Source organism: Cimex lectularius, unplaced genomic scaffold (assembly GCF_000648675.2).
Source record: "Cimex lectularius strain Harlan isolate CLEC.00 unplaced genomic scaffold, Clec_2.1 scaffold186, whole genome shotgun sequence".
Classification (NCBI taxonomy): Eukaryota; Metazoa; Arthropoda; class Insecta; order Hemiptera; family Cimicidae; genus Cimex; species Cimex lectularius.
This window is the reverse complement of record NW_019392979.1, coordinates 414564-436310: the sequence shown is the minus strand read 5'-3', so window position 1 is coordinate 436310 and position 21747 is coordinate 414564. Positions and strand designations below refer to the sequence as shown.

The following is a 21747-nucleotide window of genomic DNA, read 5'->3' as shown; positions in this document are numbered from 1 at the left end:
GGTGGATAGGACCTTATGGCCCGATCTGTTGGCCTCCTCTGTCACCCGATCCATCCCCCCTGACCCAGTGACCTGTCATTTACCACTTTTGGTTGGCGTCGACCCTCGTTTTTTGGGGTTAATGCTTCCAGTGGTTGGTCTTGGTGCCGGAGTCCGAAAGTGAATATTAAGCCGGGAACCCACTTACCCGATGTTACCCGACGCAAATCAAAACTCGATTTTCCATAAGGTTCTATTACCCCCGTGCACACTACTGAGATGTGATTATTGCTATGCACTATGCAGTATGCCAAATTGCCAACATCCACGCTACCCTACTCACGCTCTGCGATCCCCATTGTCCAGATTTTCGTCGGGTTGCATCGAGTACAGTCAAAGACAAAAGAACCAGACACTCATATTTTTATTCAAACTACATGTATTATTGCCGTTATATTAATTACAACAAACTTATTTTAATATAAACCAAATTAACCGAGATCAAAAATTCGTTAGTTTTTATTTAAAAAAAAAATAATAATAATGGTTTAGTAGAAAATCAGTCAAAACACCAGAATATCATTTTTTGATATAATGAATTTAACTAACAATTTATTACACCGTTTTGCTCATGTTTTGCTCATAAAATTTAACTAGCAATTTATTTCATGGTTTTGCTCGTAAAATTACACCATTTTTGTCGGGTAGCGTCAGAACCGTACTCATATTTTTTGTAGTTTATTTCAAACTAAGTAACGGATCCATTATCCACACATGTACCTGTTCATATAGTATAACGATTTTTTCGAAGTCTTGATGAAGGCGATATATTCTGCCGAAAGCTCGACAAGAAAATAAATGTTGTTTCAGTCTTCCTGGCCTCATCCCCAATCTACCTTTTGTAAATAAAAATATATTTAAACTGAGAAGGCTGATCACAAAGAAAATATTAAACAACATGTTATTTTAATGTAAACGAAATTAAACGAGATAAAAAAATCATAAGTTTTTATAAGCATTATTTAATTATGATGGTTAGGAATAGCTTTATTTAAAAAAATTAAGTTTAACAAACAATTTATTAGATGGTTGTGCTCATAAAATTTAACTGACAATTTAATACAAGGTTTACTCAAAATAGTGCATTAAGAACAAAAGAGGCGTTGCGAGCTTGATACACTTTATTGTGATACACACTGTGTGACTGTATGCCGCATGTACTTGCGTCGAGCAGTTGTGCACACCCTACCAAACTGTGGCAAGGCGTCGATTAGCATCGGGTAAGTGTGTTCCCGGCTTTAGGGCTTTGTTTCCCTTTCCTGATTATTGTCAGGATTCGCACTCCTCCTTTTGTTTGGTTCATTTGTTTGTCATTTTATGCCCATGAGCCCCTGAGATTTTCTTGAGTTGGAAGTGTTTCAATCTTCTCTGTCACCTCCATTCGAATGGTTTCGTCTTCAGTTCTTTTTTTTCCTGAAGGTCCCTACTTCTGCAGAAGGTGAAACGAGGAGATTTTCCTCCAATTCTCGGTTTATAAGAGTAGTAGAGGGTTCGGAGCCCTCTTCAATTTCCATAAGTTGGTTTTTGAGGTCGCTGAACCATCCATCCATTTGCACGGGTCGCATAACACTTTAGATTGGGGCTGGATTGTGAGATTAGGATTAGGATTGGGGTACGAAGAGGAATAAGGTGTGGTGTGTAGTGTTTCGGAGGTGACCTGTCCAGCTTCCTATTCCTCTGTACCCATCTTTCCGTCTGTTTGGTTAACAGGGTTCACCCCCATAAGCTTTGTGATGGTGGAAAGTAAAAATTGAGAATTAAAGATGCATGGTACACCATTCGTACCTCGATTGGAAGCCTGGGTGTCATCCCTTAAACTGAATCATTTATTCAATTAAGAATTTTTCACTTATTACCCCATTCTACCTCATTGTGGGAGATAACCCTGAGCGCATGAAAGGTATAGTACCCATTCTACTATCTTTTAAAAATAAAAAAGAGCAGTTGATGTTATTCCTGTAGAACAAAACACAACTTTCCTGTTAGAACAAAATACTTAAACATTTTTTCACACATGGCTTGTATGGTGCAAACTTCTCTAGAATAAAATAATGTAGATGTTCTGGTTAGCATGTTCTCCTTATTTTATTTTATTAAGTGGGAGATAGGCCCTATTCACACAGGGCTACTGAAATAACTTCATTTGGCGGTGTCATACAGTCAGGGGTACTTAAATCTCAGTTGCATTCATATGATATGCGTGTGTAATGAATGAACAAGTGTGTTCAATTTAAAATGAAAAAATTTCTGGTACTTTACAATTACAAGGTGCATAATTGCATAATAATTGTTCTGCCCTGTCAGTGGAAATAATACTGGATTATGGTGTCATCACTAGTAGAATCACTATAGATTGTATACATTATATTACCAACAATAAAACTGATTGGTTTTTTTTAATAATTAATATACTTTTATATTTTTTGTATTTAATTTTTAATTTTTCATTAATTAGTGGAATTTATTGATAAGGAAATGTAAATAATAATTAAAAATTAAAAAATGGAAATTTTCTTAAGTTGAAGGCCTTCTGTGTTTAAGAGATGCCAGACAAGAAAAAATCAACATTATTTCCTGATTTTTAATTAAAATTAAATCAATGAAATTGAAAGGTATTAAATAAAACACCCACTGGCTATAAAACATATTTGGGATAATACCAAATTATATTTGCCTCTATATATTCATTACACAGGGTTATGATACAGGTATAATTTTTATTTTATTTTTTCATCATATTGAAAAATGTACATAAAAATATAAATATCTTACAGTATATACATTGGTTAATCATTTGAGGTTCATTTTCCATGGCTGAACTTTATCTTATTTATATTAAAATAACGGTAACATGCTTAATGTATTGGAACTTAATATGTTAGTGGAAAACAAAAATGTGTTGTAAACAGTGAAACTGTCCATACTATATGTTCACCATAAAAATATTTAAAATATTGTTTCTAGTAATTGTGTTGCCATTTTTCAGGGTTGAACATTTATTGTTTACCCTGAGTGTAATTTTATGTTTTACATATACAACATTTACAAATTAGATACAAACAACAATATACAATGCTCTATAACAACCATAAAATCTATTAAACAAATCTAAAATCCTTTATGTACAGCACTCCAAGTGATGTTTTCTTTGCACTGTCTAATTTTCCTATACACAGCTAAATTTGGCACCTGAAGAAAAATTATATTTAAAAGATTTATGAAGTTATAAAGGAGTTAAAATTTCTCCTACCATCGTCACTTGAGTAACAGTTATGACAATGAAGTTTGTTGTTTCTAACTCTAACATCAGTTCCCATCAACCCGTCACCAAGCTGTAAACAGCAGACGCAACACTTGAAGCAGTCAATGTGATAAAAGAGTTGCAGGCTCTCGATTATCATTGCAGCTCCCCTTCCTGAAGAAAAGATAATATAAATTTAAAAATTCATCTCTTATGTATATAAAATATTTAAAATGTACCAAGTTCTTCTCCACAATGTGAACACCTCTTTTTCCCGCTGACGCTTAACATTTTCTCTTTGTTATCATTTTTTTGTGGAGTGTACTGGTTTTCTGAGTGTAATGTTTCCATCCTGTAATGTAATAAGAACATGTGTAATTGACGAAAGACCTAATTGTGAACAATACCTGCAATTTAATTGCAACAATACCTTCTTCTGTTGTTGTTATTGTCAGAATTCATTCGTTGCACTCTTTGTGTAAGCGTTTGAATGATAGAATCAGGAAGTGGTTTATTATTTTTGTTTGAACCTTGTGGCACTCTTTGTTGATTGCTATATGGTTGGTGTGGAGCAGGAATAGTAGGTTGTGGGCGGTGTTCAGGATAATATTGGCCATTTGGGAATTTCTGAAGGTTTCGGCAAGGATGCTGTGTGGAGCCGTTTCGCACTGGCACACAATTCTGCTGTCTCTGTTGCTGTTCTGTAATTCTCCTGTGTTCTGCTTCCTACAACATCAACACAGATTTCAATAAATTTATAAGGGCCATACTACACATAATAAAAGGACTTATAAAGGACACCCACTCTTTGGAGCAAACAGATTTTTTTATTATTTATTTTTACCCAATACATATTAGTACTTATTACAAATGATACATGGTCACAGTGCTAAATGCCAGCAGTACCCAGTACCCAGAAGACACATGCCATGAGAAACCAGCAACCTAATACTGGCACTCAGTGAGAGGATTAAAGGGCAAGGAGGTCTCGAGGCCATTGTCAATTAAGTAAGGCAATGTGGTCATTCTTGGGATGGGAATGTGTAAAGAGGATTCTAGCAATAGGATTTGGATGATTCGAGAGGTTGGTGTGACTTTTGGAATGAATGAATAAGTTCATTCACAAATCATTGAGGTCATTGTGGATAATGATGTTAGTGATGTGTTGTAAGTAGCTTTGACAATTTGTCCGAGGACTTTTGATTAAAAGGATGGGATGCACTGGATTTTGGATCACTTAGCAGAACCCCACAGTTCCATTCGTTATGTCCAAAGTGGTCCCAGTAAAGTCTTGTATAAGGTTAGTTTGATGTTAATGGTTAAGATGGTTTATGGTTCTAGAAGTGTAGATTTTTTTTTTTTTTCAATAAGAACATACACTGAGTACATTTTTCTTCAGTCAGTCTTGTCCTCCTTTTGTGCACCAGTCTTTGGTAAGCTCAAGGTGTTCTTTGATGTTGGAGGTGGCTTGGATAGGATTCACAGATTGATAGAATACATTATTTAATAATGGGATGAAACAACTTATTTCAATCTTCTTTAAGTAGTTACTTATATTGTTATACTTCTCTGACCACCACATATATAAAACATTAAAAAGAATGCTTTTAGATTTGCTTGCAGATGCTTCCTAAATCTTGCTTTTAATATAATTCATCCATTTTTAGGTAAATAGAAAAAATTATACCTGGGAAGATGTCTTGTTCAGACTTATTTCTGAAGTGACTTCCAACAATAATTGATAATACAATAAATTTCGTTTAAATCTAAACAGAAATAATGAAATACCTGAATCAGCCAATGCTGGTAATTGTAGTGTTCTGGCTTTGTCTGTTTTCTCTTTGCTTGCCAGGTGTCGTTACTAATCAGCCTTGACCTTGGAGCAGCACTCAATGCTTGTAAAGTCTGCCTTGTCATTTGCTGGCTTCCAGTATCGCTAAAATTTAAATTTTTTTGGGTCAAAGTTCTCTTGACATATATTCAGCAATGCAAAGTACCTTGGGTTGTTCATATTTGTGTGGAAGTGATGTGGCTTTTCTGGTATTATTGGTGGAGGAGGAGGCTGGCGCCGTGCTGGCATTTCTTGTAGATTAGGCATTGAACGCCTGTGTGCAACGTTGTCATAATTAATGGGTAACATCTGCGTTCCGGGCATAGCATGGGACAAATCTTGGAGAGATTTTCTGTAATGGTTGTGATATTTGTTGTCATTGTAATCTGGCCTTCTTGTCACCGGAAGTGGAGCTTCTTGTGCAACCATTTTCTGATCATACCACTTGTTACAAGGTGTAGGGTGTATTTTCTCTTGAAGATATGGCCTTTCATGCCTATTTTTCTCTCTCATCAATAAATTCTAGTAAATTAAAAATAAGCACATTAAAAACTGATAAATATTGGTGAAAGTATATATATATATGTAAGTATTGCTTACTTCATTCAACAATGCACTATTTTCTTCTTTGTATGGATGAATGTGGTAGTTCTGAATTTCATTATTTTGATGCTCCCAATCTATTCTATCTTTCTCAACTTCCAATTCTCTCAATCTCATTGCAAGTTTTTCACCTGAAAGAAGATTAAAAGAATGTAAGAAACTTTAAAAAAATAATTTTCATTATATTGGAAATACTAATTGTAAAATACAGCAAAAATCTATAAGTTAATCAATTACCAAGGTCTTGCTTTCTTATTTTCTCTTCTTGTTCAAGGGTCTCAATGATTTCGCGTTCCTTCTTCATAATCTCATCCTCTTCCGAAGTCGTGCTCTGATTTCCGTAAATCTCGCTGTCATTTCTGCTGTGACTGCTCCAAGTATCAGGGAGCTTGTGGTCTAGTTCGACTCCAGAATCACGACTTTCCTGGTTTGAGTCACTTTCGGAACAAACCGACTGCCTGTACAGCTGTCTGTCAATTCTTCTTTCCTCTGCCAGCAAAGTTGATATATCAGGTGGCCTGACTAATTCCAACTCTGAATAAAACCAAAACAAACAGTCAAAATGTGCAATTTAATTAGTTAATTAATTTTATTATTTTTTTTAACTTTTCTATGTGGTTTTTTAATAAATTTTGTGTATATTTTGGAAATTTCAGACCATGTCTTTAAACAAATCCATTTAACATAATAAAAGTTATAATTTATTTTAAATGGATCAGATTTAAAATATTACCTGGATCAAGATATGAGTCATCCTCATTTGCTTCGATTCCAAGGAATGATGATCTCTTCTGTCTTATCTCTTTTTTAATCCTTTTAGTCGAATCCAGCCGTCTCAATGAAGCCTATTAAAAAAAATAAGTAATTAAAAATCTGAATTTACACTACCTAAATAAAATTATAAATAAACAGACCTTATTTGGAGTGGATGTTTCTTCATCATCGCTTGCTTCGATTGGAGGGGGAGGTGGCTTTTCTTTTGGAGGTTCCATATGGACTGGATTTAAATTAAAAATGCATTCCTGCTGAGTATCGCTGTAGACATCCATGATTATTCCTTTGTACTGTAATTAGAACAAGGTAAATTTAAAACAAACAAAGTTTTACATAATCTTATGTCAGTGTGTCAATGAAATTACCTGGTTTTCTTCAACTGGATTAATTATTTCCTTCAGAACTAAAGGTTCATTGGATTCTTTAATTGGCATTTTGCTGAAACTTTTTGGAATTTCACTTTTGTCGTTGGTGTTATCCAAGCTGTCACATTTGGCCCTAGGTGAAGAAACAGTCGACACAGTTTCAAAATGGTGATTTTTGAAATCACTAGTTCCATTGTGTACCTGAAGGAAAGGAATATTTTTACAACGATGTTAGGATTTTATTATTTTCAATAAAAAATATATATTCAAACTAAAGATTTTATTGAAAAAATATATACACTAGAATTATAAAAAAACAAAAAAACAAACAATATAGATGCAGAATTGCACAAGTTGAGAACTTAATCTAAGCTTGAACAAATAAAAGCGTAGGACTTAGTTTGAAAGGTAAAGCAAAAAATATTCTTTCAGACAATTTCACCATTACAGAAGAAAATAAGTTTTACAAGCTTTTTCAAAAAGCTAACAGAAGAAAGTGTTGAAAGATTGTATTGTAAGAAACATTAAAAAAATAAAAGTTATTTTATCATTTGAACAAACCTTCCCTGGATTTTTCGAATTTCATATTTTTATAAACATTTTAATAAGTTTATTAGTATCTCAACTAACCTCAATAGTTTCCAGATGAATGTTTTGAGCATTTGTGAGATCACCAAATAATTCAATATTTTCCTTTGTTTCAGAAGTGTCATTTAGATTGTTAGGCTGTTCCTTGATAACCTCTTCGAAAGTGTTAATACCGACTGATTCTGAAGGTCTAATAGAATTGTCTAAAGAAAGCTCCACCTTGTTAAGATTAGAGTCAGGCAGTTGAGAAAGAGAAGAAAAGCTTTGAGAGACAGTGTTATTTATTAGTGAGTCTTGAGAATTAACATCCCCCACCTTCTGCTCCTCTTCAGATGGAGAACTTACTGGTTTTTGTTCTTCATATGTATATTTCTGAAGTTCGCAATGTTTGCTCTCTTCCACTATTGGTGGTTGGTGGTTCGTTTTCATTTCATCAAGCACGTTGCTGTCCAAATGGAGGTCGTAGTCATCGGCTTGGCTCACAGAACTAGACACATCGGCAGTGTGTATTCCAGAGTCTTCTCTATCAGTGTCACCACTGAAGGTCGAAGGAGGATAATTCCTACAATAGTCGAGATCTTCTAAACTCTGGACTCTTTCAAAAGAACTTCCAACGTTGTCACTGTCCACATCCAAACTGTCTAGGGATCTGTGTCTGAAATGCTGCTGTCTTTTGCTGTTGATATCATCTGGGCTGTAAGATCTTTCTAGGCCGTTTTGATGGATTTCCTCTTCCTTTTTGTAAGACTCAGTTTCTTTAATTTTTTCTGACACATTAGGAGTAGAAATATTTAGAGCTTGTTTGGGAATCTCTTTGTTCATGGATGATTGCAGATTATTCATTCTGTCTTTGAGGCTTAAAGTTGGTTCGACAATATTTTTATTTTTACTTGGGCTTGTTTCAGTTTTAGACAAACTGGAAAGGCGATCCTTAATAGAAATGGTAGTGACTGGTTCGACTACCTTTTTCGGAAGACTAGGTTTGCCATTTGCAACAGCTTCTATGGTCATTAATCTGTTTTTAACAAGTGGCTCATTTGGTAAATTTATTTTGCTATCCTTGCTGTTGTCAACATTTTCCTGTTGTTTTTCAAGTGAAGACAACCTCTCTTTAATGCTAGCACTTTTTGTAACTTCAGCAGTTTTGTTCGGCTTATTGCATTCTTCACTCTCCTGCTTTTTTTCAAACAACTCCCTCTGTTTGTTTACACTGACTTTTGGGACAATAGCAGGCCTTGCAGCTGAGTCGTTTTGGTTACTTTGTTCCACATTTTTCAAATAGTTGTCAACTTTTGCTGTTGATCTGATACTTGGTTTTGCTGGGATTGGAGGGTATTTTTTCTGCTCTTCATTTATTGAAGGTGTTGATTTAGATTTGACCCTACTCTCAGTAAAGTTGACATAACTTTGAATTGCCCATTCATAAGTGTACTGTTCACAATTGTCAGATTTTGGAGGTGTTTTCTCTCTTTTATCGTTATTGCATTCTGTTTTAGTGTCATTGAGTGTTTCTACTGGTTCATCCTCCCCATTTTCAACCTGGAAAAATATAAGTAATACATTTTCCAAATTTAATTTATTTTAATAAAATCAGTTTATACCTTTTCACCATCAGTCTTATCATTATTTGTTTTAGTACTTGTAAGTCCCAAATCGCTCAAATCATTTGTGTCATCATATTGATAAACTGGTAAACTTGTTTTTCTACCTCTGATGTTACTGTTGGACAAAAAGTGTTGATTACAAAAAATAAATAAATAAATTTTTGTTTAATAATTTCTATTTTTACCGGTCTTGCATCATCTCACTAAACGTTTTACTCTTTCTGCGATTCCTTTCATGTTCCTCTAACTCAAGTTTCTTGACTTCAACTACCCTTTCGATGATGTGTTCTTGACGCTTTCTTCTGCTGCATTTCCAATTGTCCAAATTCTGAAAGAAGTAAATAAAATAATAAAGTAAAATTAATACTGCAAAATGATTTTGTCATGTTGTAATATTGTTTCACTTACAGACTGCCAGTCTTCGCCTTCATCTTTGCAAACTTTTTTAACCTTTTTGATTTCTTCGACCTTCTTTAGCTGTTCCTGTGCTGAACGATAGAGGTCGCAGGGTCCGACTTTGACAAATTGTAATGGGTTGACAGCGACTTTTGGAGACATAGATTTAGGGACACGTCCCTGGACACCATCTCCACTGTCACATGACTGAAAAAAATATAGTCAAATAAATTTTAAATTGAATTTATTTGAAATTTTAATTGAATAAGCAAAATTGTGCACACTGCATCATTGTAAGAAATTTTTATTGGAAATCTTTAAGTGATTATATATAATAAAAGCACAAGTTTAATTGGGTTACCATGTCCAATAAGGTAACTGATATTTTTTGTATATATCACAATTTTTTTAAAACATGGTAATTTTTGTTACAGTCTACTCATATTAGCAAAAACCCCAAATATATTATATCTTATATACAACTAGTTATAAATAGCAATATTACAACAAATAAAGCAGTACACATAATTTAAAAAAAAATGTTGGTGACTATAAAATTAATTTTGGGTCCTGGCAAAACAAAAAGTCACAACAATGCTACTTACATATCGATAATTTAATAGGCCGCCATTTTGCCATTTTCTCTAAAGAAAAAATTATAAATAAATAAATGTAGTTTTTGACCTAAATTAATTTGTTATTGCTGCTTGATATTTTCTAAATCATACTAATTTTATTTTATTTTTATTTATTTATTTTTTTAAAAATTCAATCTAATCAAGCTAAGCTCAGCAGTAACAAAATCGTACTTCTAAATCATCGTGTGACAAAGAATGTTATGTTTTGTTGTTATTATAGTTTATTTTATTGTGAGTGATTATTGTTTTATTTTAACTCGGATATTGCAAGTTGGGAAGAATTCATGTAGACTTACTTGTCTGGAATCATTGCTTGATTCTGAGGTAGTGCTTAGGCGCCTTTCCATACTTATTTCAGTCCATTACAGTTTTATCTGAAACAAGTGATCACATTGAAAATTATGATTTTACACAATCAAATTATATGTGTAAAAGAGAGTTATTGATGAAAATAGGAAAATCTTTTTTGTTCCATCGGTAGTCGCAACAGTTAAAGGGTTGATACAGTGCTCATCACAGGAAGATAAAGGTACCAGGTTTAAATTCAGGTCACTGGGCTTTTTGTCAAAATCACCGGAACCCTGAGGATTCATATAACCTCGTAGTTGAAATACCCTTGTACAAAAGTAAACAAAGCAAAAAATTGTAATTTCCTTTTTTTTTTATAGTTTAATGCAATCGAATCTCAGAAGGATGAAGTCATTGAATGTCACTGTTGCTGCGAAAAAAATTTGTATTCTAGGCTGTCTCCATTGAGCCGTTGCATCGCATTCGAAGATGATATGGGTGGCTGTTTCTTCCTCCTCATTGCATAATCTGCAAATGATATCTTTGTGTCCATGTTATATAGATGTTTTCTGAGATGCCCGTGATTGATTAATAAGTTCTATTACTCCTCTAAGTCTGGCCCTCTCCATTTGTAGCAGTGAGTTTGCCTACGGTGATGGTAGTATTAGCATAAGTTTACCCTGCCTAGCGCCCCTGTAGTTTATCCACTTCTCTTTTTGTTTTATTTGGTTCCATTTTGTGATGGAGGATTCTGTATTTGTTTTTGTTATCCCAAGTACAGGTTCAGGAACTATATGTGATATATATATATCCTCATCTGGCCAGTGTGTCTGCTTTTTCGTTACCCAAAATTCCTTTGTGTCCTGTACCTAAGAGATATCATCAGGTTGTTGTTTTCCAAGTTTTGGAGATTTTGGATGCATTCATGTACTAGTTTGTACAAAAAAAAAAACCAATTCGCTTCCATTGTTTGTTTAGGAGGCATCTGTATACAAACAATATCACTGTATTTTTGATATTCTCTTGAGTTCTTCCTCTCCTTTATATTCTATTAAGACTTTATAGGATGTTGTAAAGAACGTTTCCGAGATCATATTGTCAGTCCCCATTTCTAAGAACGGGTGTCTGATGTTGGTCTAGTTATAACACTAAACTTGATGATAATTAGTTCATAGTTGACCAAGGTTGCATTTATACTAAATGTAGCAATAAAAACGAACATGTAACGGGAGATGGCAAAAGTATGCAGTTGGAATAACATCTAAAAGACAAGTGACTGTATTTTGACTGTGTCATCTTAGGGTACAAGGAGATTTCCTTTATCGCCTTTAAAGTTCAGGAGTGTTTACGAAAAACTAGGGAGAAAACAAGCAAAAAATGTAGCAAATGCCTGTTCGTACAGCCAACGTTTTCAGCCCCGGAGTGTACATTGTTGGGGGGAGAATGGTGGTAATCACCGGTTTGTGAATAGCGCGTAACACAGTGTATAGAATGGCCTTGCTGCCAGTTGCAGATGGGATATTGTCTGCTGAATCCGTTCGACAAAGAGAAGCGGAGCCCGAAGAAATTGGGAACCGACTCGCCGCGGCGTACAATGTCCTTTGTAACCGTCCTCGCGGCGCTGCTGTCAATCCGCTACCGTCTGCTGTTCTCGGATATTGTTTCCAGCAAACACTCGTTATTACAATTATAGAAAACGCTAATTGAAATATTTGAAAAATAATAACACAGATTTATCTACTCTCGGGAATTGTTTGAAAAATAACTCAATTCTCTGCCTTTTGAATGAACAGAAGTATCAGGAAGAACATAATTAAAGCTCTACACGAGAATAATGCAATGTTTTAAGCTTTGTATATCTTTTGACCGTACAAGAAGCGTAGAAAACAGAAAAAAAAAAAACAGAAAACAAAAAGCGTATAAATTATTGTCAAGATATTCTAGTGTTTATAAAGGATTAATTTATTGCTTTATGGAATCGTTGAAAAATCCATATCTCTATACCCTAATCACAGAGTACAGAGATTGTGGACTATCCAGGATTCGACACAAATTCCATATAATTTATATTGTAGTTTTTGCTTTCCACTTCATAAAATACATACTAACATTAGCCTTATTTTGTGATACTACACAGGACTGGGAAGTAACGAACCTGGAGCCTGGATCGTTCCGATCGCCCTGGTGTTTTATTTAAGCAGTTCTTGACTGGCAAACATATTAAAAAGGACATACTGGGATACACATACACACTATTTTGGATGGCGGAAATTGAATTATTGAATCCACCTCCCATTGATTATTTATAAGGTTTGGAATCTGAACAAGCACTATTTGAAGTATACAAGAAAACACTTATCTATTTGAAAATTCTCGCACGGTGTAATGAACAAACAGAAACGAAAGAAACAAATGAAAACTTGGGGAACTTTGACAGTACGTGAAAGGTGATGTCTGCTGAGGAGAAACACGGTAACTAGGGCCGATTTGAAGTCATGTGAAATTATAGGCAGTAAGGGTGTGGATATAATCCGATTACCGTGCTTCCCTTTGTCAAACGGCCACTAACCCCTGGGGCCAATGGTCTCCCGTGCTCAAAAATTTATCTATCCTCGGCTTGGAAAGTACCCCGGGGATGGTGAGCCCCTCGGGGGGAGAATGTCAGTGGCTTCCCGACCTTGACCCCATCTCTTCATCGTCGAACGAAGGTCATCGCCGGAGGTGAACCCTAGGAAATCAAGTAATTCCTTTCCGGGTCGACGGACTTTCGAGTTATAAAAATTCTAAACACGAATCGTTCCCTTTTGGTATGAAATTCGCAGTGCATGAAGCGTCCCCGAATATAATTTCCTTTTTAAAACTTTAAACTCTGGAGAAGGTTGGAATTTAAAATTTCTTGGAATTTGAAATGTGGAAATATGTTGGTCCAATATGGATTAACAAGGTTGAATTTATCTTTTACAATTAATTTTACTGGTGTTTTTTTTACATAGATTTTGTTGCGTTTACCTTTAATCCTTTTAGATACATATAAACGGGATGTTCTTAATTAAGATATATTGTTTTTGAAAGGGGAAGAAACATTTCAAATAGTTCTTGATTAAAAATAGTCCTTGGCATTTATTTTTATTGATTCCATTCAAAAGAGGCGCCTAGATGAAAAACGACAAATCCACTAGGGATTAATGTTTACAAGGCTGACCAACATAGATTAAAAAGATTTATTCTTATTTTTAAATGGGGAAAAGCATGGAATGACATTAATAATGAATTTATAAAAGAACGGACATCTGAATAGGAAGGATGTTGCCAAACGATATGAATGCATTAAGCGAATATTAAATTAATAATTATAATTGATAAAAGTCGTTTGTTTCGAGTATAAAATTAAAGCCTCGAGGTAGAAAACGTCCCTCCCTCTGGAAATGGCTAGACGAGCACCCTTTCAAGAAAGGCTATTTTCGAACCTTTGATCCGATGTCCGACACTACTCCTCGCCCCTATAATATAAATATTTCCAACGCTTGTAAACACGGAGTCGGGCAACAAAATACACTCACACGTCTCACATCTCTCGGCAGAGTCCTGCGGAGCTACAATAATTGACTCAGCCGTGACAAATCGTAAGACGGCATTACTGTAACAGGACCTGCCATTGTCTCCTCCCTGGGGAGGAAGGCCGCGGACGTTTCGACAACCTGCTCGGTTCGTATTTATTTCAACTGTTGTTCCTTCCCGGTTTATTCTGATTTTGACGACTCGGTCTGTGGAACACTTGTCATGACAAATTTTTCCTACAAAACATTCCAAGAGTTAGTTCTTCAACTTTTCAAATAGGCAGGTCGAGAGAAAAATGTGGCGGATGAATAATTTCTATTTCGGAGCCACTCTCGAAGCCTCTGGTCAGCCCTCTTTGAAATATGAGTTGGCGTTTATTGACCACAGTCAGGTTTTTATTTTAATATGAACTATTCAAGAGTTTCAAAGATGAAGAACGCATTTTTGAGGTACATCGCCTGTTCTTCCTCTGAGAAGTTTGATTACATGGCCCTGCTGACGGTTTTGTTGTAGGGTTTTATATGTCCTCATCTGAAGAAGTTAACACATTCTGCCAGCAAACGGGGTTTTCAGATGACCTATTTGCAAAATCTCGACACATTGGTTGATTTACCTGTTAAAATTTTATCGGATTATATAACACACTTCTTTGTGTGGAGAATCTTGGAGATTCTTGAATTGCTTGAATTACTCACACCTTATCCACTGTTCTAGGTTGTGCTGTCATAGTTTGAATTCCTCTCCAGCAGAAGAGAAGGTCCTGTCAGATGTTTAGCAGTTCCTTGCCATGTCAATTTTGTTTCTCCATTCTCGATTCTTTCAAGTCCTGGAACTCTGTTTTCAATGCGATTTGATCGAACCATCGTGCTAATGATGCTAGAATCAATCCAGTGCTCTGATTCTATCCTCTCATCTGAAGAACTGAACAGTAAGCCAGCAAAAGTGGTTTTCAACTCCCGTCCTATTTGCAGAGCCTACACACATTGGTTGATTGACCTGTTCAAAATTATATCAGATTATATATTCAACTTTTGTTTGTCTTTAAGGAGATTCTAGGATTGCTTGCAATGGGAGATTCCAAACGACTCCTCATCAATCATCACTCACACCTTATCCATTATTCTAAGTTGTAGTTTGAATTGCTCTCCAGCAGAAGAGTTAAGGTTCTGTCAGCTGTCTTAAAATTCTGATGCACGTTCTGTGTGCTATCTGTTCCTCTCTCATACCATATCCATTGTTTTTAGTGTTTCTCTCATAGCATTCAGTGCTCTGATTGCTATCCTTTTCATTACTTTCAGTACACCCTTGAGTCCTAGCGATTGGTTAGATTTTGTTGTAGGGTTCCCAATTTTGATCAAAAAAATGTAATGTCATAGCCTGTCAGCAAACGTGTCGAGATTTCTTCAGTGTCTTAAGACAGATTTCAGACACCGTTTTGATCGACGCAAATCGTTCTCAGATGTTCAGTGTTTCTGCAATGCCCCATCCAGAAACCTATTAACCTCTATCACATCCTTCTATATACATTTTGGTATTTCTTTCTTTTCAAATCCCGCAAGGAACATGAATTTTTGAATTGCAGCCTATTGAGAGATTCAAATGGTTCCTCGCCTTAGAGTTTGCTGAGCGTACGAATACTTATACCGCAGAAGTGTCCGATTGTACAAGTTCTTCTATCCCGCAGAAGTGCTTATGATGTTTGTGGGTGGAATCGGTATTCATGGTTGTATGATTGAATGTTTGTTCGCTTAGGTTGTACACAAAGTTTGGCTGGTTAATTTTTTTTTCAGTGTTGTTAAAGCAGTGATTGATAAGAATTAGATGTAGGTAGACCGATTGCACTAGCTTCATAAATTAGCAAACGGCTTGTTATTGAACAATGGTTTAACTTTCGAGATCGGGCTATTATGTAAATGTTTGGGGAAATTCGCGAGCATCGCCTCAAGCTGTTGTTTCATAACCAAGTCCACTTGCTGTTTAACGTTCCCGGACTAAGGAGTGCCGTTTTCCACGTTTTTAAAGTTTTTCTGGAGAATGACGTAAGTTCGCCATAAGGACAAGACATTTTTCTTGAAGCCGCGCAGGAGTCTTAATATTTACAAGTTGGGTGTTTCCGAGTCGGATTCGGGAATGCAGGGCCGGTACAACCTGGATCCCCCTTTTTCTCTATTTATACACCAATGTTGACCGAGGGCACCTTCTCCGCTCCCGAATGCCTATATATTTTATTTTAAGCCGCCATGTAGCAGTCTATTTCCGTCGGAACAGATCCACTTGTTCACCCTTGATTTAGACATAACCGTTTTACGCCTCTAATGAATCATACCCAAAGGGACTGTATCCCTAATGACCTGCCGCCCCTCCGCGGCGGGACGTTATCTCGGCGTTCCTAAAAACACATGACCGCCTTGAAAGAAAACGCGGAAGATGTTTTCTCCGTTTCTTTCGGGTTTTTTCGTCTAAACATTTTCGCCAGAAGCAGATGTACCTTGTATAAACACTGCACCCTCGAACCGTAGGTGTTATTCCAAATAAAGTGCATACTGTTTATCCGTTTCACCTCCTGGCAAACAGATCCAGTCGTAAACATAAGGAATTTATTCAAGACGGGAACGAGAAATCGGCGACCTTGGCTTTTACACTTCAAACTTAGTTTCTCACTTTCTGATACATCGCGGCGAAATTAAATCAGGGTAAATCGAGAACAGAGTACTTATTAACACTGATAAAAAGAAGTTAAGCCGACCTTGTCGTACTGTAAACAACAGAATGAGTAATACTGATAATGAATTTTAAACACGTAGCTCGTGATGATACATTGTTTGATCTGTTAACAAATGAAATCCTTGATCGATCAACTCTGGCCCACCTATCAGCGATGACATTTTTTCTAAAAAGGATTTTTCTTTATCCTCACCTCAATCAGTTATCCCGTTCTTTATTAATTGTTTTTCTTTGTTGAATGTTTAGTTTAAATAAATGAGGTGGAGATGGAGTGAGAAAGTAACTTGTACGAAAGAGTTGGTTGGTTTTATCTATTCAAGTTAGTGTTTAGGCGAATAGTTTGGTTGGTAAGCAGATATATATGTATATGACATTAATTTATGTATATTACGAAAAAATTTGTCCTTCTTAAGTAGTGATTTATACATCAATCCTCAAAATATTTAAAAAAAATAGAAGTGATTAATGAAAAATACATGTTATACTATATTAATTAGCAATAAAATTTCATTGATCTGTATTGACAATTGTAGAATTTATTGAGCATTTAAATGGAAGGAACTCTGGTAGTTATGTTAAATACTTAAGAAAGCTTGGCAATGCAGATACAACTTAGTAATTGAATTCAACTTCAAGTATGCATCCAGTATTTAAATACGTATTTGTTAATGGCTATTTTATTAAACTAAACTTCTACAATGAAATCATAGATGAATGTGTGGTGTGTAGTGACCGTTAGCTAATGATAATTTGGAGATAGTGAGGTGCGGTCTTAGATCAACGATTTGTGTACCTAGATCTAACTCGATATATGTAGCGCAATCTAATTTTATGGCAGTTGATTTCAGTCTCATCTTCGTTTATTTATATTATTTATTTATATTCAGATGATTGTTTCTATTTAGTTTGGCAATCCCTCAGACGGATTCGATGGCTTTGCATATGTCTACTTTATGCAGTAATAAAAGGAATGAATAATATTGTACTTGTTAATAAAATTTTTTTATTAATAATACAATTTCATTGCCAAAGTGAAATAAAGGTGAAATATATGCGTTGGCAGAAGGAAAAAACTAAATTGGTGAAAGGATTAAATTACTACGTTTTACTACTAGTAATAAACCGGGTGATAATTAATTTTAATTAATAAATTTGACAAGTTTGATTATTTTTTTATTGGGAGTTCTTTTATAAAATCTTATACATAATCTCATTCCCGTTTCCTTATTTAAAAATAACAATGCATTTTCGGTTGGTTAGCCGTATTTAATTAATTTCAATAATAAGTAGATTAAGAATATTAAGTGACTGACTGAGAATATTAAGTCGTGTTTTACTAAGGCCCACTTTTGAATGAAATTAATAAAAATAAATGCCAGGACTATTTTAAGTAGATATTTAACATAGTCTTTACCCTTCCAAGAGCAATTAATCTTCACTAAGATTTTTTATATTAAAAATACCAGAGGAATAGAAGCAAAAACGGAATGAACTATGCTAGAGGAAGAAAATGGCTATGACGATCATGATTTAATTGTAAAATAGTTAATTAAATAAATAATTAAAAATTCAAACTACATTAAAATATTTACCCTTTGCACTTTTAGGGCAGATAAAATGTTGAGGGAAAATCGATTTTTTATTGCACGATCTATGAATAGAAACAGACTGATCAAAATCTGCTTCTTGATTCTTTCTCAGCGAAGTAAGAAGTTCAAAGATGACCAAAATTCGTAAATTGAAATGAAAAATATTTTTTTGTTTATTCGTATATAAGTAGAAACTTTTTAGGAATGTTTTAAAATAAATTAAACATAAAACACTACGTTTAATAAGAACAGCAGCAGAATTACGACCTATAAATTGATTCAGGATTATCTAGTCAAGATCTCTATAAACTGTCTAAGTCGAGTATTTGTATAATTGACGAAACTGTAAATAATCTACCCCTTTAAAATTAGAAAATTGGCAATGGGAAATAATCAAAGATTAAATGTTTAGGTTGTAAATGAACTTTCAGTTTTTTCAGATTAAAATTGCTGTTTACCTTAATTCTTGGCAACAGTATTTAATTTTTATTATTTTAAATGGACATTCATTAGGGAAATGAAACATCAAATAAAGTTTTGGTGATAAAATGGAGTCCAGCTAATCCTAACACTGAAAATCCAAATGTCTGTCTAATCTAAGGTCGGCTGGATGGACGATTTTTTGGTTGGAAAATGTAGTTTTTGTGTCTAAACTCTACTGTCGATTTTTTAACTGCACTTTCATCCAAAATACTTGATATTTGCGTAGCGATAAACATGTAGTTTTGTTCTTTCCAAACGTTTTGGTCTGTCAGACGCTTTTCATCCCACCATCTTCAGTGGTGGGTTTTAACCAAAATTAACTTTAAATTGAATATGGCAAGAAGCCGGAACGCACCCGAAAGCCAAAAGTGCGACGATAGACAGAACAAAATGATTCAAAATTAAATAACTACACTATCACCCTTGTCCATTTTAAACTTTCAGATTATTTTTCCAAGTTCACCTTCTCCAGTTTGTCTATGTTTTACTGCTTGCCTCTGCATTATTCGGCTTGTCTATCGACTAACGAAATAAAAAATATTTTGTGTATTATTTCGCTGGCTTTGTTAATTCAGACTTTTCAAACGTCTGTTCCAAATTCCTCACTTTGATAAAATATTCATTATTGATTCATTTAAATGATCGATGAAATTATTGACGTCTCACAAGGTAAAGTGATAAATGAATGGCCAAAGTACAAAAATTGAACAACTTAGAACTTTAAGCACTTTTGCAAACATTTTATTAATATTTTCTTTTTATGTTCTGTTTTAGATATCGAAAGAGTATCTTCACAAGAGAGGGTGGCGATGGGTAAGTCCTTAATAAAAATTCTTCTTGTGAAAGTTCCGAAACGGTTGGATGTTTCTTTAGAATTTAAGTGTAGGACATCATTTTAAAAGGCCCAAAAAAACAAAAACCAGATGAGAATCTTTGAAATTGTCAGACGTCTCGGGTAGACATATTAAATTCACGCACGGAAGAAACAGAGGCATGTTGATTCTCGTTTTTCACCTGTCAAACGTGTAGGCGAACCATTTGGCCCAAGCATTTTAAACGCTGGCGAATCCCATCATTCACGCTTTCTAAGATCTTTAAAAAACGTTTTTATTAAAAAAATATATATCTTTCGAATTTGAATGAACAGTTTAATAAATGAAATAAATCGCTGGTGAGGATTCGCGCCGAGAGAAATCCGTGACACGTCGGTCGAACGTAAACAGTCTGTCCAGAGGGATCGGAAGAGGAATTCAGTTTCTTTTTTTCATGATTATACATGATTGCTTGCAGATTTTCACCAAACCTTAATTGTCGGGTTGTGTGGAATTTTACATTGGAAGGTCGGACTCACTTGTGCTTTCTATTTGTCGCACGATGGCCTTCATGGTTTATGCTCGAGAAATAAACAAAACGACGAAGGTGAAGCTCTGACTGTTGTAATTGTAATGTATGCCTTCTTTGTTGGTATGCAAATTTTTGAATAACTTTTCTACGGAGTGCGAATAAGAAATATTGTATTCAAAGGATATTTTTAAAAAATCTAGAGGTACAGGAATTTAGTTAGACTATTCTGCAGACCTCGTAAAAATTTATGATCAAAATAGAGTGGTGGCCTTCCTTTTTTGTTTTTCTTTCCCACGTCTTTCTCACTGACACACTCATATTTTCTTAACTTGTCTCGATGTTACTCCGTTGTCAAATTATTAATAAAGAATAATAAAATACACAATAAAAAATAACAAGTCCGAATTGCCCCTTAGATCCACCAGATTTCTACACTAAGAGATGTAAACATGATCTAATGTTGCCGTTTAGCAATTTTTGTTAGTTCTTCCAACTTAGTTGCGAACTTATCTAGCTTAATTTACCTCTGAGAGACATTTTTGTTGAGCGTTGCTCACCGCTCTTCTATTCATGTCTATCTCAGCCGGCCACCACCTCCAGCGCAGACGGTTTAATTACCAATCTTATGTAAAAATGTTTGGTGATTAGTGACCGTTAGTCGATGATTATTCAGAAATCGTGAGATGCGGTCTGGTGTGATGTAGGTTTCAGAAAAACATTTTCTTTATCGTGCCAACGTTTCGATCTTTATTGAGATCATCTTCAGGGCTCAAAGTGTTTGTTTTCTGTGTAATTGTGCCATTCTTGCGTGTCGTGTTGAGAGTGCTCAAGAGTACAAGAATGGCACAATTACACAGAAAACAAACACTTTGAGCCCTGAAGATGATCTCAATAAAGATCGAAACGTTGGCACGATAAAGAAAATGTTTTTCTGAAACCTACATTACACCAGACCGCATCTCACGATTTCGGAATAATTATCAATCTTATTTGTTTAAATTGGAACTAATTTAGGAAATTTTTTTTTAAAATGAAGTTCTTTTTTCATTCATTCAATAAAGGAACAAGAAGACACATTCAAACACAGATTTACTTCAGATTGATTAGATTTTTATGCTTCCACCAGATTATAAAATAACTTTAAAAAGCTTAATATTCATTTGAACTATTTTCGATATATTAGCTTTAGAATTGCTCAACTAATAATGTTTTATTATAATTGTTATGTCTTGTCTTCCTAATTAGTGGTAACGTATGAAGCGTATATTTTAATTTTTAAGGTAACATTTAATAGGGACAAGGTTGTGGAAAGGGTCACATTTGACTTGGAAAATGTTTCAACTCATATGGAAACGGTTATATTCTACTTGGAAAAAGGTTACAACTCATCATGGAAAGGGTTTCTATATTTGCCGTGGAAGGGTTGCTTACGACTAGGAAAGGTTATTGGTGGGGTGAAAGGTTCAAACAGAATTCGAAATGCTATAGTTTACAAGAGGTATTTACTATTGAGCATAGTACCGTCTGAAAATAACATTTTATTGTTAATTTTCTCCAGTAAGTAAACTATAATGAAAAATATATTTACGTAATACCTATTTAAAAATAGTAGAGTATGTAGCGATTTTCTAAATATAGTAGCTTCTGGAGTTTGAATTAATTAAATATTTACCTTTTTAAAT

General features: G+C 34.7%; 1 protein-coding gene and 1 long non-coding RNA gene across 9 annotated transcripts in view; one reads left to right on the top strand and one right to left on the bottom strand.

Moving 5' to 3' along the window:
- LOC106665246 overlaps positions 1-21747 on the top strand; it is a 255348-nt gene that overhangs the window by 2038 nt on the left and 231563 nt on the right. Inside the window, exon 2 of the long non-coding RNA XR_001340287.2 lies at positions 19496-19534. This is a non-coding gene — a long non-coding RNA (uncharacterized LOC106665246). The remainder of the gene's footprint in view (positions 1-19495; positions 19535-21747) is intronic.
- LOC106665245 overlaps positions 2687-21747 on the bottom strand; it is a 95809-nt gene continuing 76748 nt past the window's right edge. For 4 of the 8 annotated variants that reach the window (XM_014391533.2, XM_024229568.1, XM_014391536.2 and 1 more), the window contains 17 exons: positions 10376-10453; positions 10047-10085; positions 9454-9648; positions 9231-9373; positions 9043-9160; positions 7484-8980; positions 6854-7054; positions 6629-6778; positions 6448-6559; positions 5952-6248; positions 5712-5845; positions 5278-5633; positions 5069-5216; positions 3711-4006; positions 3520-3632; positions 3290-3454; positions 2687-3228 (listed from right to left, as the gene is read on the bottom strand). In XM_014391533.2, coding sequence (XP_014247019.1) covers positions 3206-3228; positions 3290-3454; positions 3520-3632; positions 3711-4006; positions 5069-5216; positions 5278-5633; positions 5712-5845; positions 5952-6248; positions 6448-6559; positions 6629-6778; positions 6854-7054; positions 7484-8980; positions 9043-9160; positions 9231-9373; positions 9454-9648; positions 10047-10085; positions 10376-10426 — 4038 coding nt within the window. In that variant the 5' untranslated portion in view covers positions 10427-10453 and the 3' untranslated portion in view covers positions 2687-3205. The remainder of the gene's footprint in view (positions 3229-3289; positions 3455-3519; positions 3633-3710; positions 4007-5068; positions 5217-5277; positions 5634-5711; positions 5846-5951; positions 6249-6447; positions 6560-6628; positions 6779-6853; positions 7055-7483; positions 8981-9042; positions 9161-9230; positions 9374-9453; positions 9649-10046; positions 10086-10375; positions 10454-21747) is intronic. The other 4 variants (XM_014391538.2, XM_014391539.2, XM_024229569.1 and 1 more) reach the window with 2 other exon arrangements.